The 25,043-nt window shown below is 57.7% G+C and overlaps 2 protein-coding genes across 6 annotated transcripts; both read right to left on the minus strand.

Annotated features, from left to right (window-relative positions):
- Window positions 1–319: 319 nt before the first annotated feature.
- Window positions 320–15,571, minus strand: PER1 (period circadian regulator 1). 4 transcript variants are annotated; one of them, XM_010339824.2, is made up of 23 exons: window positions 15,481–15,571; window positions 9,745–10,158; window positions 9,534–9,632; window positions 9,286–9,440; window positions 9,071–9,192; window positions 8,778–8,979; window positions 8,574–8,625; window positions 8,290–8,432; window positions 7,820–7,898; window positions 7,637–7,743; window positions 7,318–7,471; window positions 7,112–7,220; window positions 6,892–7,023; window positions 6,569–6,674; window positions 6,260–6,431; window positions 6,038–6,168; window positions 5,636–5,815; window positions 4,504–4,737; window positions 3,040–3,650; window positions 2,431–2,617; window positions 2,048–2,237; window positions 1,588–1,738; window positions 320–1,188 (listed from the first exon to the last, which is right to left on the minus strand). In XM_010339824.2, the coding sequence occupies exons 2-23, from the start codon at window positions 10,017–10,019 to the stop codon at window positions 910–912; spliced, it is 3,870 nt and encodes a 1,289-aa protein (XP_010338126.1). In that variant the 5' UTR covers window positions 10,020–10,158; window positions 15,481–15,571; the 3' UTR covers window positions 320–909. The 4 variants fall into 4 exon arrangements, with proteins under 4 accessions (XP_010338126.1, XP_010338127.1, XP_010338124.1 ...); XM_010339825.2 differs by having other exon boundaries at window positions 9,745–10,095; window positions 15,481–15,562; XM_010339822.3 differs by lacking the exon at window positions 15,481–15,571 and adding an exon at window positions 11,642–15,474 and having other exon boundaries at window positions 9,745–10,095.
- Window positions 15,572–17,446: 1,875 nt separating this feature from the next.
- Window positions 17,447–21,323, minus strand: VAMP2 (vesicle associated membrane protein 2). 2 transcript variants are annotated; one of them, XM_039476715.2, is made up of 5 exons: window positions 21,195–21,323; window positions 20,550–20,670; window positions 19,908–20,066; window positions 19,774–19,825; window positions 17,447–19,156 (listed from the first exon to the last, which is right to left on the minus strand). In XM_039476715.2, coding segments are annotated over exons 1-5 (351 nt in total). In that variant the 5' UTR covers window positions 21,197–21,323; the 3' UTR covers window positions 17,447–19,139. The 2 variants fall into 2 exon arrangements, with proteins under 2 accessions (XP_039332649.1, XP_003929259.1); XM_003929210.4 differs by lacking the exon at window positions 21,195–21,323 and adding an exon at window positions 20,745–21,193.
- Window positions 21,324–25,043: the final 3,720 nt, after the last annotated feature.

A 25,043-nucleotide genomic window follows, 5' to 3' on the forward strand; every position in this document is an offset into this window, starting at 1 on the left:
GACAAACACCCTCATCTACCTCAGGGCACCACGGGGTTAAGCGGGCTTCCTCTGCCTCTGCCACCTGCGACTCAGGCTGGAGCCCACCCAAGCCCTTGGCCACACATGCCTTTCATCTCTCCAGCTGAGGCCATGCTAGAGAGGGCAGCGGAGCCTGAGCTGGGTGTGGACTCAGTGGGCTCGGCAAGGCTCTCACCTGGACAGGATCGGGGGAGAGAGGAATGGGCCTGGTCAGGGGATGGAACTGTGACCCTCACTACAAACTTCCCAGAACGTGCTCCCCTCACCCCACCCCCATACTTCATTCCACAGAGTCCTGGGCTTTTTAATCTTTTTGTATTAAAAAAGTAGTAACAGACACAAATATCAAAAACACAAATGCCATCGGCAGAGGGTACAGCTGAGAACGCCTGGGTCCCACCTGAGGGGCAGCACCAGGGACTCCATGGTCCACCAACCTCCCCCACCCCGGAGCAGCTAGGGGCTGGAACCCCTGGGTCCTGCTTGGGCCTCAGGCTCTCCTCCCATCTGGGGAGGAGGTGGGAGAGAGCTGTCTCCCCCAATAAATAAGTGCAGCCCCAACCCTCAGGAATCAGACTCAGGCTCAGCTGGGATATGGAGAGGCCACTTCAGCAGCTTGTCAGCAACTCCGTCCAGGAGAGGGAAGGGCTCCTCTCCAAAGGTGGGAGGGGACCCTCCTCTGGGTTGAGCTGTGGAGTTCTACTCTCTGCTCCCTAAGAGGCCAGAGGCAGCCCCTGGATCCTGGGCTGGTGATGGGGGTCCAGCCCCCTATGGTGGGAGAAGTTGGGGCAGTTTCCCACTGGTTGGTCCAGCCACATCCGAGTTCTGAGAATTGGGACACAGAAGGAAGCTGCTCATGGGCTCCTGGAGATGGTCCCAAAATGGAGTCTAGCTGGCGCCGTTTCCTGCTGTAGGTAAGGCTGGACTGGTTGAGCTCCTGCCTTCCTCCTCCTCCTCCATGGCCAAGTCCTGAGAGCTAGAGGCCTTGGCCCCAACTTGGGCCCTGGCCTCCTCGCAGCCCTCACCCTCACCACTGCCGCCACCGCTGCTGCCTTGCTCGCCTCCACCCTCCTCCATGGGCTCCAGCCCCAGTCCATCCAGCTCGGAGAAGAGTGGGTCATCAGGGTGACCAGGGTCTTGGGTGCTGCTCCCACAGTCCACACAGGCCTTGGTGAGAGAAACGGATACAAGGGAGTCAGACGGGGTCCTCCCACTAACCTGCCTGCCTCGCTTCCCACCTACGGCCCAACTGCGCTTCCTGAAATGTACTCCCAAGAAGCAGCAGTCCACATAGATGCACCTGCAGGCCAACAAGGTTGGGAAGTGCCTTGTGCCCTCTACCCAGAATGCCATTACAGGACAGTCACGATGCATGTTAATATAGGATAGGCTCAGGGAAGTTCTGCTGAGACTCATGTGGCTTAATATTCTATAATACCCAGCAAATGTGGAATCAACATTCTTCAGAATTAATGATCCAAGGCCATTGAGATCAGCTCTTAGCCTGGATCCCTTGAACTTGAGCTCAATTCTTTCTTCTCCTCTGTCCCAGGCTTCTCCTCTCACCATCACATCAAGAGCCCGAGGCAGCTGACCCTTCCGGACCCAGGAGTGCACAGCGCCCAGTTCCCGCCGCTGGTCCTCTGAAAACCGAGGCTGCTGCTTCTGCATGGCTCGGAGCCGCTCCCGATCCTGCTTCAGCACAGAGGTCATATCCCTGGCCGAGAAGGGGTTCAGAAGGCAGAGGCTGGGATCCAGCACCCAGACCACGGCCCGCGAAACTGGCATCCTTCCTTCACTGCAACTCCTCACTTCATGCTCCTCCCGTAAACCCGGGCTATGGGAGTTCAAGGCTTCCAAGACCAGGAAACCTGCTCTCCTCCTGGGAGGAACTAGTAACAGGCCTTCACGGGGCAGGGAGAATAGGAACCTTCTATCCTACCCAGGGCAGAGCCAGCCCCCAAAAAGAAAACTGCCTCCTACTACCTCTGACAGGGAGACCAAGGAGGCCTCCGAAATGCCTCACCTGGAGGGCACCTGGTACGTCATCATGACGCGCTGATCAGCATTGGCCATGAGCAGCCAAATGGGATCCTGGAGCACGTACTTAATCACCTGGTCCCCGGGCTCAGCCTCTGCCCGAGCAGCCCCAGCCTCCGCCTCGGAAGAGTCAACGCTGCCAAAGTATTTGCTTGTGTGGCTGCTCTGGCTGCTGCCTGTGAAGTGAGGGACCCACCAGTGGGGTCAGGCTGGCCGAGAGCCCACTCCTGGGGCCTCACAAGGCCTCCCTCAAAGGCCACATGTCCAACCCAGTGGCCTTAGGAAGCTCCGCCAAGATGGGGCCTGGGCTCCCTGCTCCCCAGTCACCCCCCACCCTACCCTGGGAGGTGCTGGAGGCGGGGCACTCACGAGTGATGCTGGCTGAGGTGCTGCACCCCTCGTGGGAGCCTGAACCAGACCCGGAGCCCAAGCCGGAGCCCAAGGAGCCGGAGGCTGCAGAGCCTGTGCCAGAGCGCGAGTCCTCTTGCAGCAGCAGCTCCAGCAGGTCACTGGAGCCAGAAAGCGCATCCTGATTGGAGGACTCTGTGACTTCCACCTGGAGAGGAGGTGGGCGGGGAGGGATGGAGGGCTCAGCACCTAGGCCTCCCTTCACCTGCTCTCACTGGTCGTGGGGAGAGGCACATCCAACCCAAGTGATCTCTGCTCCCCACTTCGTGATAGTAGGGCCAGGCTGAGAGAGAAGCGAGCTGGCAAAAGCAAGGCTGTGAGGCCAGACCCTTTCCAAGTGGCAGATGCTCTCTCAGAAGTTATTGAGATGTCGTCACCACCTGTCAGACAGACAGGACTGTTCCTTCAGAGAAGGTAGCCAATTTCTGCCTCATTCAGAAATTCAGCTGGGTCTCCCTCCACCTCCTGGAGGCTGAGACACCAGCCTGGCAGAGGCAGGAGGCAGTGCAGGGTGGCAGAGGGTGGGGCTGGCGTGGTGGCTGGCGGGTGGATGCAGGGGTCAGTGCTCACCAGTCTGGCCTCTGGTTCAGCAGCCTTCTCACTGGGAGGTGGGGGCCCAGCACTGCTCGCAGGGCCCCCTGCAACAGCAGCCCCCTCAGCACGGGGGGGCTCCTCAAGCTGCAGCAGATTGAGCTGGAGTGGAGAGCTGCATCTTGAGTTGAACAGTGGAGAGTCTGGGCGGCGGGGTGGGCTGGGGGGTAGGGCGGGCAAGGATGGAGAAGGCGAGTGCGAGGCAGGAGTAGGGGGCCCTTCAGCAGGGGTCTGGGGAGCCCCGTAAGGATAGCTGGATGGGGTTGGGAACAGATAGTTCGGGAGAACCAAGGCCACCATTGGGGTCACCAGAGGGGCAGGAAAAGCAGCCTGGGGCACAGATGTGGGAGTCGGGGGAAGAGGCTGGGGGCCTCCTCTCTGGGAGAACACTGGGAGAGGGTAGGGCTGGACAACCGCTGGGAAGGGGGTAGTGGCTGGTGGGGGGGGCCAGGGGGTGGAGGGTGGCACAGGTGAGGGGTGTGAGACATAGCAGGGGGTTTCAGCCCGGGGGTTCTGGTGGTGGCGTGAGCGCTTGGCTTTGGATCGGCAGTGGTGTCGGCGGCTGTGGGGTGCAGGGCTGTGGTGGCAGCCTGTGGGGAGAGACTAGGGTTAGCAAGGGCCTCAAACTGGGGTTAGTGTCCCTGCTACCCACACTGCCCTGACACTCTGACCAGGGAGAGGGCAGGCCAAGGCCCCGGAGAGCACAGCTCAGCCCACACAGAATGCGGGGCTCAGGAGGTGGGGCACCTTCAGGGAAGAATCACAGGAGGCGGGGAGAAGGGGATTTATTGAGAAAGAAACAAGGGCAGGGAGAGGTTACATGAGGGGTCGAGCTGGGACCATGCGGAAGATGGAGGTGCGCTGGCAGATGGAGGGGACAGGGCGGGTCCATGGGCGCATGGACAGGTGGCTCTGGTCCATCCACCAAGCTCCTGCAGGCACTGCCAGCTTAGGCGTTCCTCCTGCCAGTCGAGGCCGTGTTCTGCCTAGCGTGCGATGGGGTGAAGAGGGGGGCTGGAAGGCCCGGTCCTGAGTCCCGCATCTGCCTGCAGGGTGTCTCCCTCAGGCACCTGGAGGGCTGCTTTCCATCTGCCCTTGAAGCCCAGACCCCACCCAGAGTTGGCCCAGTCTCTTCAACAGTAACAGAAGCAGGCAGACTTCCTGCCCCTGCCCCCAGGCCTCAAGTGGCTTACCTGGAACACAGCACCTCCACCTGCCTGACCCAATGCCATCCCCCCAGGCTGCCCTCCTCTGGCTGCAGCCCAAACCCCAGCCTAGTGAGGAGAAGCTAGTGAGGGGCCAGTCCCTAGGCAGGGCCAAAAGCAGCACCAGCCTGGGTCCCTGGAGCAGAAACACCTCCCTTAAGACCCACCCCGCGACAGTCCGGTCCTAAACTGGGCAGAGGGCAGGCTCCGGGAGGCCTCGGGTGGCTACTTCGCTCACCAGGGCCGGAGGGGGTTGTGGAAGAGCTGTCGAGTCCACGCAGCCTGCCCAGGTCTCGGAAGCGGCTGAGGAAGGCTTGCTCTTCCTTCTGTGTGTGCAGGGACAGCACGGCCTTGGTCAGCCCCACTGGACGGTAGGCATCTGGGGCTGGGTCAGGGGCTACTGTGGGGCTGGGGGCTGGGCTGGGGGCTGGGCCTGGGGCTAGGCCAGGCAGGTCCTCCATCATGATGATGTCTGAGGAAGATGAGACAGGGAAAGGTCATCAAAATCACCTCGGGGTCAACACATCCATACCACACCCTCCACACACATCCATACCACACCCTCCCTGTCCCATAGCATAGCCAACCCCTGGCCCTGCCCCACAGCCAAGCCTGGTCCCTATGTATATTTCTTGGTCTCTTCTCTGCCAAGGGCTGGCCCTGGGTCCTCCTTCCTCTCCAGGCAAAGCTGTCCCAGAAGGAGAGCGATAGATACTCAGTCCCCTCCACTGGCCACTCCCTGCCAGGAACTCCACTGAGATGACCCCTTCAAAGCTCTTGGTGGAAGGGAAGCCCACCCCTTGGCCTTCCCTCACACATTTTCTTTTTCTTTCTTTCTTTTTTTTTTTTGACATGTCTCTTTCTCCCAGGCTGGAGTGCAGTGGTACAATTTCACCTCACTGGGACCTCTACCTCCTGGGTTCAAGCGATTCTCCACCATGCCCAGCCTTTCACCATGTTGCCCAGGCTGATGTTGAGCTCCTGACCTCAGGTGATCCTCCCATCTCAGTCTCTCAAAGTGCTGAGATTACAGGCCTGAGCCACCATGCCCAGCCCCTCAAACATTTTCAGGGTCAATATCCAAAGACCCCCTCAGAGGTCTTCAGTTTTCCTCGCCTTCAGACCCTCTGTGGTCAGCAGCTCAGGGCAAACCCCCTAACCCAGACTGTAATTCAACTGACAGTAACAATACAAGAAGCAGATCAGGGGAGGGGCAAAGCCAAGAAGCCTGGCGGGGAGGGGAGAGCAAGAAGCCGTAGCCCCAAGCTCCAGATCAAGGGAGGGGCTAGAGGGTAGGGAATAGGCAGGAGGGAGCTCTAGCTGGGAGACTGGTGGAGCCCAAACACTGCCCCCCAACTCCATGCCCATACCCGACTCCGGGAGCTTCTTGTCTCCCACATGGACGATGGTGGAGCTGAAGCTACACTGACTTGTGACGGACACTACGCTCTCCGCCTTATTGGCCAGGGTGAGCGGGCTCAGGGTGCCTCCCACCACTGGCTCCTTCCGTGGGGTGGCCCCCTCCCCAGACAGCACTGCTGACGGCGGATCTGTGTGGAGAGATGGTGCCAGTTACCATCCCCACCCCCACCAGGTCAGAAGACAGGAACTCAGGGAAAAGGGGGAGGAGGGGTTGGTGGTAGGTAAGAGGCTGGAGACCAGGAGGCGGGGAGGAGGGCAGGGCAGAGCAAGAGCCCAGAAGCAGAAGGGAACAGACACAGGGCCACCAGGCCAGGATGGAGCAGTGGGAGCACGGGGCACTGGGTCTTTACCTTTCTTGGTCCCCACAGGGACTGGGCCTGTCCTCTGCTTGTCGTCATCAGAGGCTGACGAGGTGGTATAGGAGGAGGAGGAGGCACATTTACGCTTGGTGGTGCTGGGGATGTTGCAGCTCTCCAAGTACCTGGTGATGGATGCAGCAGAGGGCATCAGGGCAGGGCTTGGGGTGGGCAGGGGTAGGGCCCGAGTTGGGGGAGATGCCTGGCAGGCCTTACCTGAGGATGCTGTCCAGGCAGTTGATCTGTTGGTAGGAGGAGCTGGAGGTCTCTTTCCTCTCGGCCTCCTCAGGGGCCAAGGCTAGTGGGGCCTGGATGGGAGCAGGACCTGTCTCTAGCTCTGGGTCTGGGGATTGGCAGGGAAGGGCCTTGGCCTTGAACGTGCCTGTAGCTAGAACAGAGAGAAAGAGGAAAATGGTCTTCTTAAGCCCACATGGGAAAAAACAGCAAAGGGGTTAAGGGTAAAGGTCAGGGGACCCCCCCCCACCCCAGGTCTGTCTCTCTACCCACACCTTCTCACCAACTCACCAGGGAGGCGGGTCCGGGGCTGAGGCCAGGCCCGAGACTCAATAAAGAGCTGCTGCCCCTGGTGCTTCACCAGATGCACATCCTTACAGATCTGCTGGAAAGTCACCTGTGGGACATGGCCAGTGTCAGGGGCCAAGGGCACAATAAAACAAGAAGGTACCAGTGGGGAGGCACAGACGCATTGATGGGAGCAGGACAAGAAGGAAAAGGCAGGAAGGAGAGGGAAAGTAGGCATCGAGCCAGGCTCCGGGACTGGCAATGCTGATTCCAAGGAGGAGAAGGAAAAGGGCGATCAGAGGGTGAGGTAAGAGCAGGTCACTCACTGGCGCAGGAGGCCCTGGTCCCTCTGCATCACCCCCGTTGCTATCACTGGAAGAGCCAGGGCTGTGGAGAGGGCCTGGGGATGTCACGGGGCCAACTCCAGAGAGTCCTGTGGGGCTGGGGCTGTGCACAGGCTGCAGCAGGGAGACGGCAGGTCAGACAGCTCCATGCTGCTTCCCGCCCCCTTCCTCACCGCCCAAGCTCCCTCTCCAATACTCTCACCTGTAGCAGCAGCCGGTGGATCTGCTCTGACAGCTCCTGGATATCAGTGTCCAGGGGCGGAACTGGGCTGGGGGCCGGGGGAGTGAACACGTCCTCATTGAGGGGAGCCCTGGAGGGTGGGGAAGAGTAAGTCCAGCCCTGGCCCAGTCCTGGCCCCCACTGCACTGCCCTATCCCCAACGCCAGCTCAGGTGGTGGCCCACTTACGTGCGGACTTTGTGGCGGCCCAACACGAAGGCTACCTTGCGGCTCCAGGGGTGCACAAAACCAGCCCAGCTAGTGTCCATGGTGACATACTCCCCGTTGCGGGCACAGAAGCGAATAGGGGAGTGGTCAAAGGGCTGGCCCGCCAACTGCAGGACTGATGGAATGGGAAAGGAGGAGGGGTCAAATGGAGGGAGAGCTGAGCAAGGGGAGGCCACGCCACTGGAGATCCAGGGGACCAAGGCCCAAGAAACACAACCACAAGAGGAACCATGCCAAAGCCCGGGACAGTGGGAAGGGCGACAGGGTGAGAGGAACTCACTCTTCTTGTGGATAGCCAGCATGAGGGGTCGGTCCTCAGGATGCAGGAACAGGAGCACGGGGGCCCCCAGGAGGTCCTGGGGCAGGTAGCCCAGTAGTGGGGCAGCCCTGGAAGCCAAGGGTGTATCAGAGTGGCCATGGCCTCAGCCCTGGTGCCCTCCTATCCTCCAGGCCCTACCCTCACCTTTCATCCACATCCTGGAAGAGGCAGCTGGGTGTGTGCCTCGTAGTGAAAATCCTCTTGTCAGGAGGTATCCGGGGAGCTGAGACACAGAGAGTAGAGAGTGTGGTCACTGGACTTCGCTCAGAATGGCCCAACTCCTCAGCCCTCCACTCTGCCTGGGCCCAGGCTGGATGACGATCTGCCACACAGCTCTGCCCTGGGCACTATGGGCCCAAAGATGGTCTGGGCTATTCCTGTGCCCTGTGCCAGTAATACAACGGAGAGCAAGCAAAGCATTCTTCTCTGCCCTCCTCTAGCTCAGGGATCTTATTCAACTCTTCCTCCAAAAGGAACGCAAATCCTTGTCCTTACAATAGTTTTCTTGTTCCAAAGTTCAAAGGGTCAGGCTCATACCTCCCACGTTCATGTCTGGCCAGGAGGAAATGTCCTTCCTCCCAACCCCCACCAGACCAGGCCCCTGACCTACTCACCTTCGTAACCCGAGTGGATGCGTTCTGCAATGAGCAGGCAGCACGGCTGTGCAGGCACCCCATCTGAGACCCGGATTTTGGTCACATATGGGGTAAGGCGGAATGGCTGGTACCGAGGCCCTGGGTCCCGGTCAGGACCTCCCCTAGCAAGGGAGAGAAGAGCATTAGGGACTTTCAATAGATAGTCACCCACTCCTCCAACCACCAGGTCCCAGCATATACAGCAAAGGCACTAGGGAGGGGTTACGAGGAGGCAGAGGTCTGCTCCCACTCCCCTCACCTACCTAATACGGCAGAAAACAGACTTCTCCTGGGTGAAGTCCCTGAGGCCTGAACCTGGGACAGACAGGAGAGCAGTGAGGAGAGCCCCCTGCTCCTTCTTTAGGCTGTGAAGAACCCACTAAGGGAAAGTTTGGGTCCCCTGGCCCCTCACAGCAGGAACTTCCAGGGACTGCTCATACCTCCCCGCAAGTGCTTGGGCACCTCACCTGCAGAGGCCCCAGTGCCCCAGGTGGGCAGGCGAGATGGAGCAGTGGAACCATAGAAAACTCCCACATCCTGGGGAGCCAGGAGCTCGGCAAAGCGGGTACCCAGGAACACGTCTCGCTTGCAACGCAGCAGGACGGCTGCCTGCTCCGAAATGTACACAATTCGGCCCGTCAGGAAGGAGACAGCCACTGAGAAGGTATCCTGGCAGGAGGGGGAGAGCAAGAGCAGATGCCAGATCTGTGGGAGAAGGGACAAGGGTGCATGGGGATGGGGAGGCCAGGCTGCCGCTGACCTGGTTACGAAGCGTGTACTCAGATGTGATGTGCTCCAGCTCCTCCAGCGTGTAAGTGGACATGTCCATGGAGCAAGGCTCGCCCTCCTCCAGGCTCCACTGCTGGTAGTATTCCTGGTTGGCTGCAGGTGGAGGCAGTGTGAGATTCAGGAAGGAGACTGCCTCAGCACAGGAGCCCAGGCCCTGGCCATTCCTTCCTGGGCCGCACCACTTACCCTGCACCTGCTTGACACAGGCCAGTGCGTACTGCAGCGTGGCCAGGGTCCCGGAGCGGCCCTTGCCCCGGCGCTCTGGCGGGAGTCGAAGCTTGAGCTCTCGAAGTGCTGTCATGAGTTCCTTCTGGGTCCTTGCCCGGGCTGACTGTTCACTGCTGCAGGGCCCACAGGAAAGAAGAAGATAAAAACACTAGCCCCAGAGTGTGGCCTGGGCCCCCAGACCTCTTCTCCAGCCTCACTAGACGTACCTGCAGCCGCTGGTGGATGGGTTGTCCTGCTCCGAGCTGGCACTAAGGAGGCTGTAGGCAATGGAACTGCTGGGTGGGGACGGGCTCTGAGAGTTTGTGCTAGGAGACAGCAACGGGCAGTTATAGGCAGGGCCAGCAGCGTGAGGCCTGTCACCCAGCGCTGCCTGCTCGCAAGACCACTCCTAGACCCAACGTACACATCCATACACACCTCTTGCTGCTTTCAGTGGTCTCCAGCAGGGCTGAGTCCTTGCCGTTGCCCGAGGAGGAGCTGTGTGAGCTCCGTTGAGACGCACCCCTGGACTCATGCCCATTGGACTCATTGCCGCTGGAACCATTGCTGTTGGCATCGGTGTCATCGGCCAGGCTGGGGCCTGGGCAAGGCCGGTGCTGCGGGGGCCCAGGGGATGGGACCCCTCCAGGACAAAAGGATTCTCCAGGCCCGGGGTCCCCTCCCCCATCTGCCCCTTCTAGGGGGCCACTCATGTCTAGGCCATGCGGAGAACAGAACAGGGAAGGCGGAGAGGCCACCACGGATGCAGGAGGGGGCCTGGAGGCCTGGCTGCGGGAGTAAGGTGGAAGATCTAAGTCTCTGAGGATTGAGAAGTTCGATCACAGCCAGTACCTGGAGAGGGAGATCAGGAAGCAGGCCTTGCAGGAAGCTGGTTTGTTAACTCCACAGCACCTGCTGGCTTCACTCAGACCTTCCCGGCCTGGCCTCATGAAGGACTGATGGGAGTGGGACTCAGGCCTGGGGCTTCCAATGGGGAGTCAAGTTGTTTCCTGTACCCTTAAGGGGACTGCAAGTGGGAAAGCGTTTTCCGGGGCCTTCCTTCACATCCCCTGCCACCCTGACCTGAGCAGTCAATGAGAGCTACGGCTGTGGGCAAAAATCTGGACACTTTCCATTCCCAAGTTCCCATTAGGCCTCCACTCTGCCTGGGCCTCCAAGGCCTTGGAGCAGGGGTGAGCTGCTCGCCTCCTATATTTAGGCCTCCAGGCTAATTTTATCTGGGGGCGGTGCCACCCCCGCTGCACATGCGCGCCGACGTGCGGGGCCCCACCACGCGCTTCCGCCGCCGCCGCGGTCGCCAGGGAAACCGACGTCAGCTGCTGAGCTCAGCGGTTGCTGAAGGGACCACTGGAGGGCGGGAGGAACGACCCCTCCCCCATTTCCCGGCGGAAATGGGGGAACGACCAGCTCTCACACTGGTGGGCGCGGCCCGGGGGTCACGCATCCCTTACTTATTCCCAGTCCCAGGATGGCTCGGGGCCATACATGGTGGGACAGTCTATTAGGATTCCAGGGTTGGTCCTGGCTTCTCCAGGACAACGGAAACACAACGGCCACCGCCCTCGGCGCAAAAGCCCCTCAGCCTGACTCTCTCCTGGATTCCAGTCATTCTGGTCAAGACAACACAGCCTTTTCTTCTTTAGCCCCTGCCCAGCTTCCCGACCACGAGGACCGAAGCCGGCAACCTGCCATCGTCAAGGACCCGAGGATCCTCTCTCCTCAGTCCCGTACTTTTCTAGCCAGATCCTCACCCCAAACCTTGGGCAGAGGACGCACAACAGCCAACAGATAGTTCTTCCCCTACTCCCCGTCCAACCACACCCCCACTAGTGAGCATTTTCTGAGCGCCAGGAGAAAAGAGAAGGTTGTGGCCAACAGCAGGAACTAGCGCTGGGAACGGGATGTTCCAGTCCTTAGCGGGCTGACATCACAGGCGGCGCAGAGCCAGGGACTAGAGAGCAGAGAATCGGGGAGCGCCGAAAGCCTAATGGGGTTCTGGTGCTGGGGCAAACCCGGGGCCTCTCTAGTAACGAACATGCCCACTGAGAGTCGGCTGTGGGGCCGGGAGGGCTGGAACGGGAAGATGGGGACAATGCTGGAGGTAAGGTGAGCGAGTCCGGAGTTCGGACTCCCTGTGCAGGATTTTGAGGAGCAAGCACTTCGGTCCTCAGGGGCAGGGAGAGGGTGGGCAGCGGTTAAGGACGACAGTGTGCCCTCTGACTGCCTGGGCCCAAAGTAGCCCATCAGACTGCAAGTGGCAGCAGTCCGGCTCAGGGAAGGAGAACGGCCTCAGGATGGCCGCGGAGATGCCTACCTGGTCGTAGGAGTGTCCTCCGCCTGCCTGCCCGCCGCCGCTCCAGCCCGCAGCCGAGTGGAAGCTCCGCTGGGCGGGGAGGCGGGTTGCATAATGCCGGGCACTGCCCCCTCATTGGCCTCTTGCCGGCGAAGCCACAAGCCCCGCCCCCGATTGGCTGGGGATCTCTTCCAGGCGCCTGATTGGCTAGTGGTCTCCACTAAGGTCAGGGCTGTGTCACACACACGGGCGCACGTGGACCTGGGTGCTGGTGCTGGGCTGAAGAGCCCCAGACACCGCCCAGCCAATGGGCGCAGGACGCTTGCATAGTGAATAATGGAAGGGAGGAGAGGGGAGGTTCGCTGCCCCTCTTTAGGGAAAACGCCCGGGCCAGTGTAGGTGCTCAAGACGTGTTTACTTCCTGAACGCACTAGCCTTGCAGAACACAACATCTTGGCATGTTAGCCTTTCCAGGGGTGCGGAAAAGGAATAGCCCTGGGAGTTAGCCATGCTGGAGGAGATGGCTGGTCCTTGAGAGGAGGGGAAGATACAGAAACCTGGCTTGGCCTTTCTGGGTTCCTGTCCCAAAGGGTGTTCCCTCCCAACCTTCATTCTACATAATGAAGCCCTTTAACTGAAGCACTTCCCCTGACACTTCAAATCCTGGGAAAGGACAGTTAAGGGTCCACGTGTGATTGGTGGGTGAGTGTGGGTGGAGGAAGAATGCAGACAATGGAAGGGGCGGCCAGAGCCAATAGTGGCTGTGAAGGGAAACAATGGCAGGTGCTTCTATGACCACTCAGAGAAAAGGTCTCCCGGGCAGCCTACGTGGTGTCTAGTACTTCTCTCCGGAGGACGCGGCCACCCACAGTTTGGGCTGCCCCAAAACTGGGGGCCAGGAAGCCAGGACTACAGAGGGACAAAGGGGATGGCAGAGAGAAGAGGCCAGCTGGGGCCCTAGACAGAGAAAGGTGGGATGGCAAGGGCTTCATATTCCCACTGCTTGGAAAAGAGAAAGCCAAGCTCCAGGGGCCCAGCAGGAACGTCATTTGTCTCATTCACTGTACTCTCTAGAGCCCAGGACAGGACCTGAAACATGGCAAGTGATCAATCAACATGATCTTTTTTTTTTTTTTTTTTTTTTTTTAACAAGAATAGCTTGGGGAGGTGGGGAAAGAGCATCAACAGGAGAAAAGGCACTGGGAATTCTATTTTAAAGAGAGGAGAGAGCAGTCCTAGAAAGAGAACAGGGACACGATTTGTCACCACCTAAAATGCTAGTCTGGGCCCAGGAGAGCTGCAGTTACACAGCCCCTCCATCCAGGATCGTGATGAGTAGTTCCTCGCAGGGCTCCCTGGAAACGTGGGTAGTAGATGAACAGACCTCCAAGCAGCTGCTGACATAATCATTGTGGGGGCACTCCCCTCACTGTCACGTGGCCTAAGCTTTCCTGAACAATGAGGGGAGGGTGAAGGGGAGGGCTCTGTAGAAAAGCTGGGACAAGAGTGTGTTATAAATTAACCCAGAAAAATCGAAACAGGAAAACAAAAAAGATTCAGGAACCTGGATTCTCAGTCTCCTCTCCCTGAAAATGATCCTCCCCACCCCAACTCATACTGTGGCCTTCGTCCTTGTCTCATTTGCAGACACCTCTTCCCTGGAAACATGTTTTTTCGGCCTCCTCAGTGATTTAGGTGTGATCTCCCCTGACCCAGGCAGTCCTTGCTCTCCCGCCTCCATCTGCCTGTCTTTTGCATAGACAAAAGGATCCAGCCCTCCAGCGGCCCTTGCTTGCTCCCAGAGCCCTTGTTGTCCTGCTTGTCCGTCCCCACAGTAACCAGGCCCTGCTGCCGTCAACGGAGGCGAGGGGGCGGGAGACAGCGGTGACGTCAAAGCGGAAGAAGGGGGCGGGGCGAGGCTGCCGGGGAATGTGGGGCAGGGAGGCTGGAGAGTCTGGAGAGGCAGCGGTTTTGGGAGGCGGCCAGCCCGAGAGGGCGGCGGCCAGCGCACTTGGGAACATCATGTTCTCTTGGCTGGTGGCCCAGGACATGCACCCAGCCTGGGCGCCTCCCCCAACCGAACGACAGCCGTCCTGTCCCAAAGCCAGAGATTCCTGGAGAGAGGATTAGGAGGAAGGGGGCCCCCTCCCCACACACCCCCTCCCGCCCCACGCCTGGCTCTCTTTTCAGGACTCCCGCCTACCCACCCTTCAGCTTGTTCCTGCAGCTCTGGCTTTTCCTCTCTCCCAAACTGTACACATCTGCTGGCGTGGTACCAAAGATCCAGGGCGAAGAAGTTGGAGACCCAGACTCTGGGAGGAAACCCGCACCTTTGCTCCCTTCCAGAGGCCCCCTTCAGAGTCTGAATCTCTTGTTATTATGGCAGCCGGGAGAGAGGGAGGCGGGGGAAAGGAGGAGAATGAGCCTAGGGTGAGAAAATCAAACTGGAACAGAGCAAGTGGCCCAGCCTGGGGCCTGGGGCCTGGATCCTGGGAGAGGGCCAGAAGGGAGGAATGAGGGAATTTGGACTGCTGCCTGAAGACGAGAAGAGCTAGGAAGAGAACTAGGGCTCCATCAAAACTTGCAGACAAACTTGAGAATGTGAGAATAGTTCCCAGCCACAGCATTCACATAACTCTCACCATGACCCAGGCGTTATGCTAAGCACTTTATCTTATTTCATCCTCACAACAACCCTGTGAGATAGGTATTATTATCCCCATTCCACGGGGGATAACTAAGGCACAGAAGTTACTAAATTTGTCCAGTGCCTCATAACATGGTCTCAAGCTCCTAACAAATGAAGCCCGGGGTTGAAATCTGAACTCTGATCATGGCTTGGCATTCTGGTATCTTACCCTTCAGGAACCTGTGAGGTGTTAACCAACCTGTAAGCTGCATGCCAGCACTGGCAAACCTGGCCTCTCAAATATCCATCCAATTCTAGGTTGGGTACCAGGAACACAGACTCCATCCAACCCCTTTCTCAGCCTTGGGCCTTATCTCAAGACACTGCACTCCCCACACACTTAACATCAGAGCCCGTTTTCCCAGGCTCACAAAGTGCTTCGGATCACCGTAGCAGCCGTCAGTCACCATGATTTCCTATAAAGCCCACTTCCTCTCTTTTCTACCTTACCTCAGGCCACTTTACCACACGCCTGGCCTGGTCGATTGTACAGACAGATACCAGAGCACTTAGTTGGTGCATCCCCACCTCCAGGGACTCAGGAAGACTTGCACAGCCAATGCACAAACCCTAACCCTATCGTTCCTCTCAGGACTCAGCAGTTGCTACGCCACGTCTATTCTTAAGGATGACTCTGAGGCCTAAACCCTTCCGTTTAACATGAGAAAGACACCCGGAGCCGTAATGCGACTGGCTCTGGGTCTCACAAATTATCACACCATCCTTTCTAAAATCAGCATGTCAACCCTTTGGTACCCTCCTACTTCCCCTACCAGGGCCTCCCTCCAGCCTCAGAACCTCTGCCTTTTTCAAGAGTTTAAGGCGACCACCCAAACAGCAGCCACTGAAACATCTTCCCCCAACTCTCAAGCGACCTGAGAGGGAGCTCCCTCAGGTCGCTGAGGGTTTCCGAGCCCTTCCCCCCGGGCAGTCAAGAGTCCAGGGACTCTAGAGGTGCGAGGGATCTGATGCCACAAATTCCCAACCCGTTTCTCTAGACCTGAGTCCGTGGTCCCTATTCTCCCCAACCATCAGAGCTCCCGCCGCGGCTACCACGTATTTGCATGATCCCCCACAACACACTCTATTTAACATCCTTCCCGACCGACCACACCACCTCGGAAAAGCCCACATAGATCGCCTCCATCTCTCCCCATCCTCGGGCACTCACCGCTCGATGCGCACGCAGACCCCAAATTTCTTCTAGGACTTCTAGCACTGCACGGGGCTCCTCCAGACCCGCCCAGCGGCCGGGCTGCCACGCCCCCCAAGCTTATTGGCTTAGGGGCGCCGACCCATGCCCCGCGCCGCGTGCAGCTGCCGGCCCCTGCACAGCCTCTATTGGTGCCTCAGGCTGCCGTCGTTTTCTCATTGGTCAGCAGGCCAACCATCGGGGGAGGGGGGAGATACACGTGCGAGAGGGACCGCCCCGACGCGGCGATTGGAAGCCTGACCGGAAGCCACGCCCTATGCACGTCCGAGATTTTTATTGGCTGAGGCAATAACCCCGACCTGCCAAGACTGATGACGTAAATGCCAGTCCCGCTCTCCAAGCTTTCTTATAGGCTAAGAGGTCTTGGAGCTGTAGGGTACACGTGCCGGCGGCCTCACGCGGCAACTTGTTTACCTAGAAGCTGGGGATTTTCCTTGACGACACACTTACCCACGGCTTCTAAATCTGCGCAGGCGCAGCGAGCGTGACCTGCACGCAGGCGCAGATGTGAGCGGTGGCCTCGCATAAGGCCCACTTCGCAGAGAGACCCGGGCGTGAGAAGGACGCCTACGGCCCTGAGGTCCCTGAGGCTCCCCGAAGCTGGAAGGTGCGAGCATTAAGGTGAAGCGGTCTTCAGATCTCAGCACGGCATATTGATGATGAAGATGAGAGCCTCTTCCTGACTGTTCTCTGCGGGCCGGGCCAGGCGCTTCTCAATCTCTGAGGAGGCCGCTCACGTACTCCCCCTGCCTCACAAATGAGACTGAGATCCAGGGATGTTACATAATCTGTTCGCCTCTAACACGCTGGTCAGTAACGGGGCTAAAACTTGAACCCAAGTCCCCGACACCGTAAAGCAGGCGGGTCCTAGGGTGCGTGGGAACTCTTAAATCTGGAAGGGATTTGAGTTGCAAGTGCGAAATCCTGAGCACTGCCTGGAATGTAGTAAGACTTCTATCAAGTTGGACGTTCTGGTAATGATGGTGTGCGTAAGAATCACCCGGACCCTAAGAACCTCTGCATCAGGATCTCCAGGGGAGGGCCCTGGAACAATTTTATTATTTAAGTCTTGCTCTGTTACCCAGGCTGGAGTGCGGTGTCGCGATCTCAGCTCACTGCAATCTCCACCGCCCGGGTTCAGGTAATTCACCTGCCGCAGCCTCCTGAGTGGCTTCCCGGCTAATTTTTGTATTTTTAGTAAGAGATAGGCTTTCACTATGCTGGCCAGGCTGGTCTTGAACTCCTGACCTCGTAATCTGCTCACCTAATAGTGCCGGGATTACAGGCGTGAGCCACCGCGCCTGGCCACTCACCGTTGAAGCTCCTGGGGACAGGGATGCTAAGTTCAATTTGGGGTCTAAAGTCACAGTCATAAAACAGAGTAGAGGGGTAATAGGTCATCTACAGGCAGCTCCACGACATCAGCTTTGTCTCTGCGAGCCAATTACTTAAACCAGTATTTACCAACCCCGTCTGGGCGCTGGCACTGGGTTAGGCACAGAGGGGAAGAGATGCTTCACAGAAGTGGCTAACTACTTCATCTACTGCCGCACGGGAGCGACTGCAGCGCATCCTGGAGTTAAATCCAGGAGTATAAAGGAGGCCAACAGCAGAAACCTGCCCCAGGAAAGGGAAAGGAAAGCTGGGAACCCCAAACCGTAGGGCTCACCGGGCTTAGAGACACAGGAGTTGGCTGTGACACTTCCCATTACCAACGCCTAGTGCCCCCCTGTGGCCACTTTGGGAATCACACTTTGCCCTGCCCAAGGTCAGGGCCTAAGTCCAGTCCTTTACCAATGCATCTTCTCCACCGTCCTGGCATACCTTCGGATCCCATATTCTTCCCATTGGTTAAGAAAAGATCTTACTCTCCCCCCACAAAAAAGATAGAGAAAACAATAAAGATCTTAGAACAGACAACACCTGGTTACTCATTACACATTTATTGTACATTTTCACAATCTGGATGCGCCACAGAATTGGGGGAATGGGGTGGGGGAAGAGGGGGGCAGGGGACACTGGGATAATATGGGGGGTCTAGAACACAGCACCCCCACCCCCAGCATCTCTCCTACCCTTTCACACCACAGCTTAGATATCCCTGCTACCCCTCCACACAAAAAATCTCGAGTGTGGGGGGAAGAGTGTTTGGGGGCCCCCCTCCCGTGGCAGGTTAAGGGACTGTACCCTCAGACCCTTAAAATTGTGCCATTTAAAAAGACAATAGACCCTTCCTCTATCACTTCACCCAATGAGAGGACAGCTCTCTCTGGGTTCAAATAGCCCTGGAGAGGGGCAAGGATCCTCATTTTCCAGCAAGTCCCATACACACATTGGCAGTGACTAGTACCCCCACCCTAAATTCAGGGCAGGGGCAGTCAGAGGAGCTGGGCAGTGACGGGGGCAACACCCCCCAAATTGGGAAGGAGGGTTTTCAGTCCAACCCCCAGCAGGGGTGAAGCCAGAGATTTCAGGCAGGAACTGGGGGGATTCTCTGCCCTGCCCCACTCCTCCCCAAGGCAGTGATGACCCCCCCCCACACTGGTAGCCACCCCTCCCAAGAGATCAATTGTGGCCAACCCCCAACTCTCCTGCTGGGAGGAGGAGGTGGATCAGGCAGATGGGAGGGAGGGAAACCCCATGGGAATGTCAGTTGAGTGCCCCACATGAAAACTGGGGAGCAGGAATGTGGGGAAAGACCCCGAGTGGCAGAATTATTGGTCCATCATAACATACTGAACTCCAAGACACTCACACACCAGCTGGGGGAGGGAGAGGGGGGCACAAGAGGTTTGGAAAATGAGGGTAAGGGAGGCAAACTGGACTAGAGGGCTAGAAGGAGGCAATGCTGGGGGCCAGAGCAGCCTGATTCCCCAAAAGCCCAGGCTCCCACCACCTGCAAGTAATGTCGTGCAAATGAAAAGGTAATACAAGTACTAATGGGGACTAACTCCTCAGTAAAAATAAGAAACACAGATTAAGAGAGGAGTGATGGAACAAAAAGAAATGGAAAGAGACTGCAGTATGCAATGATACGCTAATTAACATGCTGGACGCTCCCAAAGACCTTGGGATTCTTAGGACCAAGTGGGGCCAGTCTCAGAGCCTCCTAATGGATGCAAAGAAGATGCACCTAAGGAAGCCCGGACAGGTGCTTTTCGTTTTTTTTTTTTTTTTGAGGGCGGAGCAGAGGGAGCAGGAAGAAGGGGAGAGGGAGGAGGAAAGGAAGGCCAGGGTGGGAGGAAGGATCAGCTAAATCCGAGGGAAGGAGGAGAGGAGAGGGACTATTGCATAGCAGATGCAAATGAAGGGACTTGGGGCTAGTCAGGAAGAAAGGGAAAGGAAAGGAAGGCAAGAGAGAGGAGGTGCAGGGAACCTCAGGGAGGGGTGTTAAGGACAACCGGAAAAATCTTCTAGTAATAAAACTACAAACAGACCAAATATATATAATATTATATATGTATAAATAACAGCTGGCTATTTACAGGGGGACACACACACAGACACACACACACGGATCCAGGGGAGGGGGACTGAAAGATATGGCTGAGAGGTGAAGGAACGGCTGAGGGTGGGGGGAGAGGCCCTTCTCTAGGCAGGGCAGACTCCTCGGGGATTTAAGTGCTGAAGTAAACTGTGGAGAGAGAGGAAGAAGATAAGGAAGAGGGAGAGGGGAGGGAGAGAGAGAAAGAGAGAAAGAAAGAAAGCAATGTGTCAGGCCTGGCCCTGCTCCAATCCTCCCCACTCCCCAGCTGGTTGACACCCCTTCCCCTCTCTGGGCCTCAGTTTCTTCATCTACAAAGCAAGGGGCTAGACGAGTAGGTTCTGAGGTCCCTTCAACTCCACGGTATGGCTGTGAGGCCATAGATGCTAATCCTCTGAGCCTCTGAGACCACAAGCTTTCAAATCACGGGGTGGTTGGCTTCCTGGTCATGTCTCAAGCCCCTGGGCCTTTCCTTTCTCCCACTCATCAGTTCCAGGGTTCTTGGACTGGGCTCTTAGGCCTAAAGGGTCCTTAATGGATACATCAGCCTTCCTTTTTCCAAATGTTAACAAAAACTGTCCAGAACCAGGCAAACTGCAAGCTAAATAACATCAAAAGTTTTTGACTCTAGACGAATCAGAATTGCCATTAGCAGCTATGTGTGGTTTTGGCTGAAGAGTAAAACTAGGTTAATGACCTTTAAAACCCAGAATCCACTGGGGGAACCTCTCCAGGAAAAGGGCCCCGGCCATTCCCACCCTACTCACCTATGATGATAATGAGGATGATGGCGCAAATCACTCCCAAGATGATCATCATCTGGGGGTGAGAGGGGAGGATCAGTGAGACAAATCATGATACTCCATTCACCCACCAGTCCCCTACCTGTCCCCACCCTTACCTTGAGGTTTTTCCACCAGTACTTGCGCTTGAGCTTGGCTGCACTTGTTTCAAACTGGGAGGCCCCCGCCTGGAGCGCGTCCGCACGGTCGTCCAGCTCAGATAGCTTCTGGTCCCGCTCCAGGACCTTGTCCACGTTCACCCTCATGATGTCCACCACCTGGGAGAGGGGCCCACGAGGCAGGGGGGTGTGCCAAGGCCCACCTCAGTGAGGGCAATCTTCAAACATGTGCCCACCGTGCCATGCATGGAACATGCACCCTGATGCTGCCAGGTTAACATGCCAAGGACACACACAGAACATGCCTAGCACACCTGGAGACATGCAAGGAGCACACATCAGGGGCATGCTGCCGACACTTCAGATGCCATAGCAACACGCTCTCTCTATGGAGCCCTGGGCGCTCTGTCCATCATCAGAGCACACCTGCCCAAGCGGGCACACCCCAGGCTAGCAAAGCTGATTAACACCCCTAGTGCCCTTTCAAGTGCGTGCTGACAGGGAGACAGGGATGGGGCATGGTATCTTTGTCCGCAAACCCACAGGTGTGAAGCGTCATCACTCCCAAACCAACATGGACCCTACACCTATATGCCAATCCCCAGGGTCCTTCCGGCTGCCTTTGACTCCCCCCACACTCACCTCATCCACCTGGGCCTGGGTCTGCTGCAGTCTCCTGTTACTAGTGAGGTTTGGAGGGGGCGCAGGGGGGCCACCCTCCCCAGCCGGGGCGGCAGGGGGGGCCGTGGCAGCAGTAGCAGACCTGAGGAGCAGGGACTGATTAAGATCCAGGGCCCGGAGCCTCCCTGCCCCACAGCCAGGGCTCCGCCCATCCACCTGTCCATCCTCGTCCCTCCAGTCCTCCTTTTCGGAAGGAAGGCCACCCGATGGAAGCCCTGGTCTCGGTCCAGCCCCGCCGCCGATGAGCTGCGTGACCTTGAGCGAGCCCCTCCTCCCCCCCGGCCTCAGTTTCCCCGCCTGTCAAATGAGGGCGACCTCACAGATGCGACAGGGGTCGACCCGAAAAGACAGGCGGCCGCGGTGACAGGAGCGGGGCGGGGCAGGAAGACACCGAGTCAGCTCCTTCCCGGGGCCATCGCCCGAGCCGGCCAGCCCGGGACGCGGGGCTCCTCGGCCGCCTGCGCGCAGTCACCGGCTTGGGCCTGGCCCTGGGTCGCGGGGTACGCGGGGGAAGCGGGCGAGACCCCGGGCACTCCCCGAGGCCGGTTGCCAAGGGCGGCGGCCGGCGCGGGGAAGCGCGGCGGGGGTGGCGGGCAGCCGACTCACATGGCGGGGGCAGCGGGCGGAGGACTTGGCAGCGGCAGTGATGGCGGCGGCGGCTAGCGCTGGCTCCGACTGGCGCTGGCTGCCCGGGACGGCAAGATGGCGGCCGCGCGTCACCCGCATCCGGGCACTGCAGGCGGGGGCGGGGCTCCGCGGGCGACGCAACGGGAGCTGGGCCGGGGGCGGGGCGCTGCCGTGTGGGGGTCGTGCCGGGCGGGGCCTCGGGCCTGGAGCCCCAGCGCCGGGGCAGTTCTTTCGGCACTCGAAGGACCGCAAGGTGGACCGTTGCGGCTTCCCCAAACCCACCGCCACCCCGCCTGTCTGCCCAGAGCCTTCCACAGCCGCCCCCAAACCCTCTGCTACCTGCTCCTTAGGGAACACCGCAGCCCGGCCCCACACCTAAGCCCCAGACCGTCCCCGCAATCGTGATCCCAGTAAACCAGCCTGCACCCCGCACAGCCCAAGGTCTCTCCCCGCGCCCAGGCCCCAGCACCGAGCGACCCGCCTTCAGCACTTGGAATGGGCTGGGGTTGGGAAATCAGGTGCTGGGGCAATGCCAAGAGCGGGGACCCTGCTGCTAGGGTGGAGGGGAGTGGGGGAGCTTGGTCCCACCCCATCACCCCGCTGGTGGATGTCTCAGAGGAAGCCTGGGGTCCCTAGCCTCTGGGTAGGAGGGTAGGAAGAAAGGATGAGGCAGGCTCTTCCGGCCCAAACTAGTCCGGGGAGCAGGGGACGGGGAGTGTCTACAGTAGGTGAGGAGGGGCTGCCCCGCCTCACGATTGAAGTTCAGACTAGGGGTGCTTAGCTGCTGGAGCAAGGCCGATGGAGGTGGGCTGAGAACCCCGAGGAGGAGGAAACAAGGCTGCCGGGGATGGTGGGTTCGTGGGGGCTGCTTCACGTGGTAGGTAGGCTGCTGGCTGGCCAAGACCTAGCTTTGCCCCAGGCTTGGGTCCGCGACCCCGACTGCAGGGAAGGACTCAGGCTTTGGTCCCAGGCACGGGGCCTGGGCCAAACAAAAACCAAAAAAGCCTTTTTCTCTTATTTTTTTTTTTTCTTTAGTAGTAGGCACAGGGGGAACAGGTTACAGGGTGCTGCTTTACAAGCGTATTCACCTCGCAGGTGTGACCTTGGACAATTGCCCTCCTCTCTCTGGACCCCAAATACATTGCACATATAGGTACTAAATCCCTATTTGTTAAATGGCTTGATGTGGATAACATGGTAGGAGATTACCTACCGCTGGTCCATCTGGGGCTGGTCTCCATTAGGCCCTCTAAGCGCACCCAGCAGCTGTACACACTCCCACGAGCTTATCCGAGAAGATGGGACCAGGGAAGCTGTCGCTCTGGTAGAGTGCAGGGTGTCAAAAGCAAGCCTCAAGGGTGCAGGAAGCATTTTAGGAGAGGCCCTTTGGCCCTGGGGTGGGGGTGCTTACTACATCCCTGAAAGGGGCAGGGAGGCTGGTGGCCTTGATCTCTAAGATAAACAGGAGCCAGCTTCATCCCTCCCCCACTCCGGCTTCCCAGGGCCTCTGGGTGTGAGATCTTCCCCCACTGCAGTGCCCCACCCCATCCCCGCAGAAGCCCAGGCACTGGCTCTGTCACCAGAGGTGTCATTTCCCAGCTGTCTGGGGGAGGTGAGTGAGCAGGGAATATGTGTGCTGGGTGTGGGAACTGAGCCCAATCTAAGGAAGATACTCTTGGCTTCCTCCTCCTCAGAGGAGCAGCCGAGTCCCTGGTCCTTGTGCACTGACTGACAGTCCTCGGTGGCTCAGCCTATGTGACGAGAAAGAGAAGAGCAGCTTCCACAGGGGTCTCAGATCATGCTATGGGATGCTGTCTCCTGCTTTTTGGTCTTGAGACGATTCTGCTTTCTAGTCAGAGAAAAAAGATGCCAAATTTCCAGCCTTTTAAGTTCAAAAGCCTCAGTGTCTGCCTGGGTATAAATAAGACAGGGAGGATTGGAAGAGGCAGGCACAGGAAGCACCCCGGCCACAAGTTGGACATGCTGCACTTACCCGGGAGTCTAGTGCAGAGCCACACAAGGCGTTTGACCCTGGTTTGGGGGTGATGTGGAAGGGACAGAGCCCCAGATACATTGTCAAGGCCAGGGGCTGTGCTGCTGCTGTTGGATTGTGGGGGTGGCAGCAGCAGAGTAGAAACTAGGGCATGTGTGACCCACGGAGATGAGGGGGCCAGGATTCCTCTAAGAGAGAGGGCTCTCACCCAGCAGCGTCTCCCCAGCCCACCCCACCTAGGCTGTGGCTCAGAGGAACTCCCCAAATTTAGATCAGTGGTGGAGGTGGGAGAAGGAGTGGGATGACTGAGTTCACCTGGAAGTGAGTGAGAATGTTTTCTGCAGGCAGGTAAAATGAAGACCCAAATAGAGGTGAGCTGAATTATAGGAAAATAATGTATTTGCATAACTCAGATTTGGCTTCTACATGTACCAGCTGCAGGAATGGGCCGATGAATGTCTAGGGCACACCCCCAAGACTCATTCAAAGGATGTAGGAGGGGCTCAAGGTGATTGTGATGTAGGCAACAGAGACCACACTTTCATAACGGCTTTCTTTTATTTTATTTATTTATTTATTTATTTTTGAGATGGAGTTTCACTCTTGTCACCCAGGCTGGAGTGCAATGGCGTGATCTCGGGCTCACTGCAACCTTCACCTCCCAGGTTCCAGCAATTCTCCTGCCTCAGCCTCTCCAGTAGTTGGGATTACAGGCACCCGCCACCATGCCCAGTTTTGTTTGCTTAGTAGAGGTGGGATTTCACCATGTTGGCCAGGCTGGTCTTGAACTCCTGACCTCAGGTGATCTGCCCACCTTGGCCTCCCAAAGTGCTGGGATTACAGGCGTGGACCACCACGCCCAGCCTATTTTTTATTTTTTTATTTTTTTATTTTATTTTATTTTATTTTTTTTTGAGACGGAGTTTCGCTCTTGTTACCCAGGCTGGAGTGCAATGGCGCGTTCTCGGCTCACCACAACCTCCGCCTCCTGGGCTCAGGCAATTCTCCTGCCTCAGCCTCCTAAGTAGCTGGGATTACAGGCATGCGCCACCACGCCCAGCTAGTTTTTTGTATTTTTAGTAGAGACGGGGTTTCACCATGTTGACCAGGATGGTCTCGATCTTTCGACCTCGTGATCCACCCGCCTCGGCCTCCCAAAGTGCTGGGATTACAGGCTTGAGCCACCGCGCCCGGCCTATTTTTTATTTTTTGATGTTTTTCTCTTCAGACAATTACTGGTTTAGAAGTTGGGATCGAAGGAGACTGGGTCATTCCCACACAACTGACTCATGAACTAGCTCCATCCACATGAGTCAAACCTGACTGAACTTATACAATTAATTTCACAGGCCTTGTGTTTCCCTCAATGCAGCTTGTGAAGTAAAGTCCTTATAACGAAGAACAGAAAGGCCAGTCCCCACCATTGCAATCAGCTGTGATGTCTGCTGAGCGCCCCCCTCCCCAGGCCAGAAGGTTCTCACAGCTGCCCGTCTAGCTCTGGACTCCCGGTAGGAGGAGACACTCCAGGGACCCACCGTGTGCCAGACGCTTGGCGTGGATTGCCATGCATGTGCTCGATTTGTTTTTTGTTTATTTTTATTCTTTATTTTTTTCGAGACACAGTCTCCCCTGTCGCCCAAGCTGGAGTGCAATGGCTCAATCTTGGCTGACTGCAACCATGACTGCAACCACCTTCTCCCATGTTCAAGAGATTCTCCTGCCTCAGCCTACCGAATCCCTGGGATTAGAAGCATCCACCACCATGGCTGGCTTTCTTTCTTTTTTTTTTTTTTGTGTCATCCCACTTCCCCACCCCACCCCCCTTTTTCTTTTTT

This window comes from Saimiri boliviensis, chromosome 17, assembly GCF_048565385.1.
Source record: "Saimiri boliviensis isolate mSaiBol1 chromosome 17, mSaiBol1.pri, whole genome shotgun sequence".
NCBI classification, from domain to species: Eukaryota; Metazoa; Chordata; class Mammalia; order Primates; family Cebidae; genus Saimiri; species Saimiri boliviensis.

What these genes read in the sequence shown, in the direction of transcription:
- VAMP2 (XM_003929210.4), bottom strand. An exon ending in CCCAGGCCCAGGTGGATGAG is followed by an intron (nt 20,067 to 20,549) that starts GTGAGTGTGGGG and finishes CCCCTCTCCCAG; the next exon opens with GTGGTGGACATCATGAGGGT. An exon ending in ACTGGTGGAAAAACCTCAAG is followed by an intron (nt 19,826 to 19,907) that starts GTAAGGGTGGGG and finishes TCTCACCCCCAG; the next exon opens with ATGATGATCATCTTGGGAGT.
- PER1 (XM_010339822.3), bottom strand. Translation starts at nt 12,072, where the DNA reads ATGTTGTGTTCTGCAAGGCTAGTGCGTTCAGGAAGTAAACACGTCTTG. An exon ending in TCTGTTTTCTGCCGTATTAG is followed by an intron (nt 8,433 to 8,573) that starts GTAGGTGAGGGG and finishes CTCCCTTGCTAG; the next exon opens with GGGAGGTCCTGACCGGGACC. An exon ending in CTCGGGCTCTTGATGTGATG is followed by an intron (nt 1,189 to 1,587) that starts GTGAGAGGAGAA and finishes TCTCTCACCAAG; the next exon opens with GCCTGTGTGGACTGTGGGAG.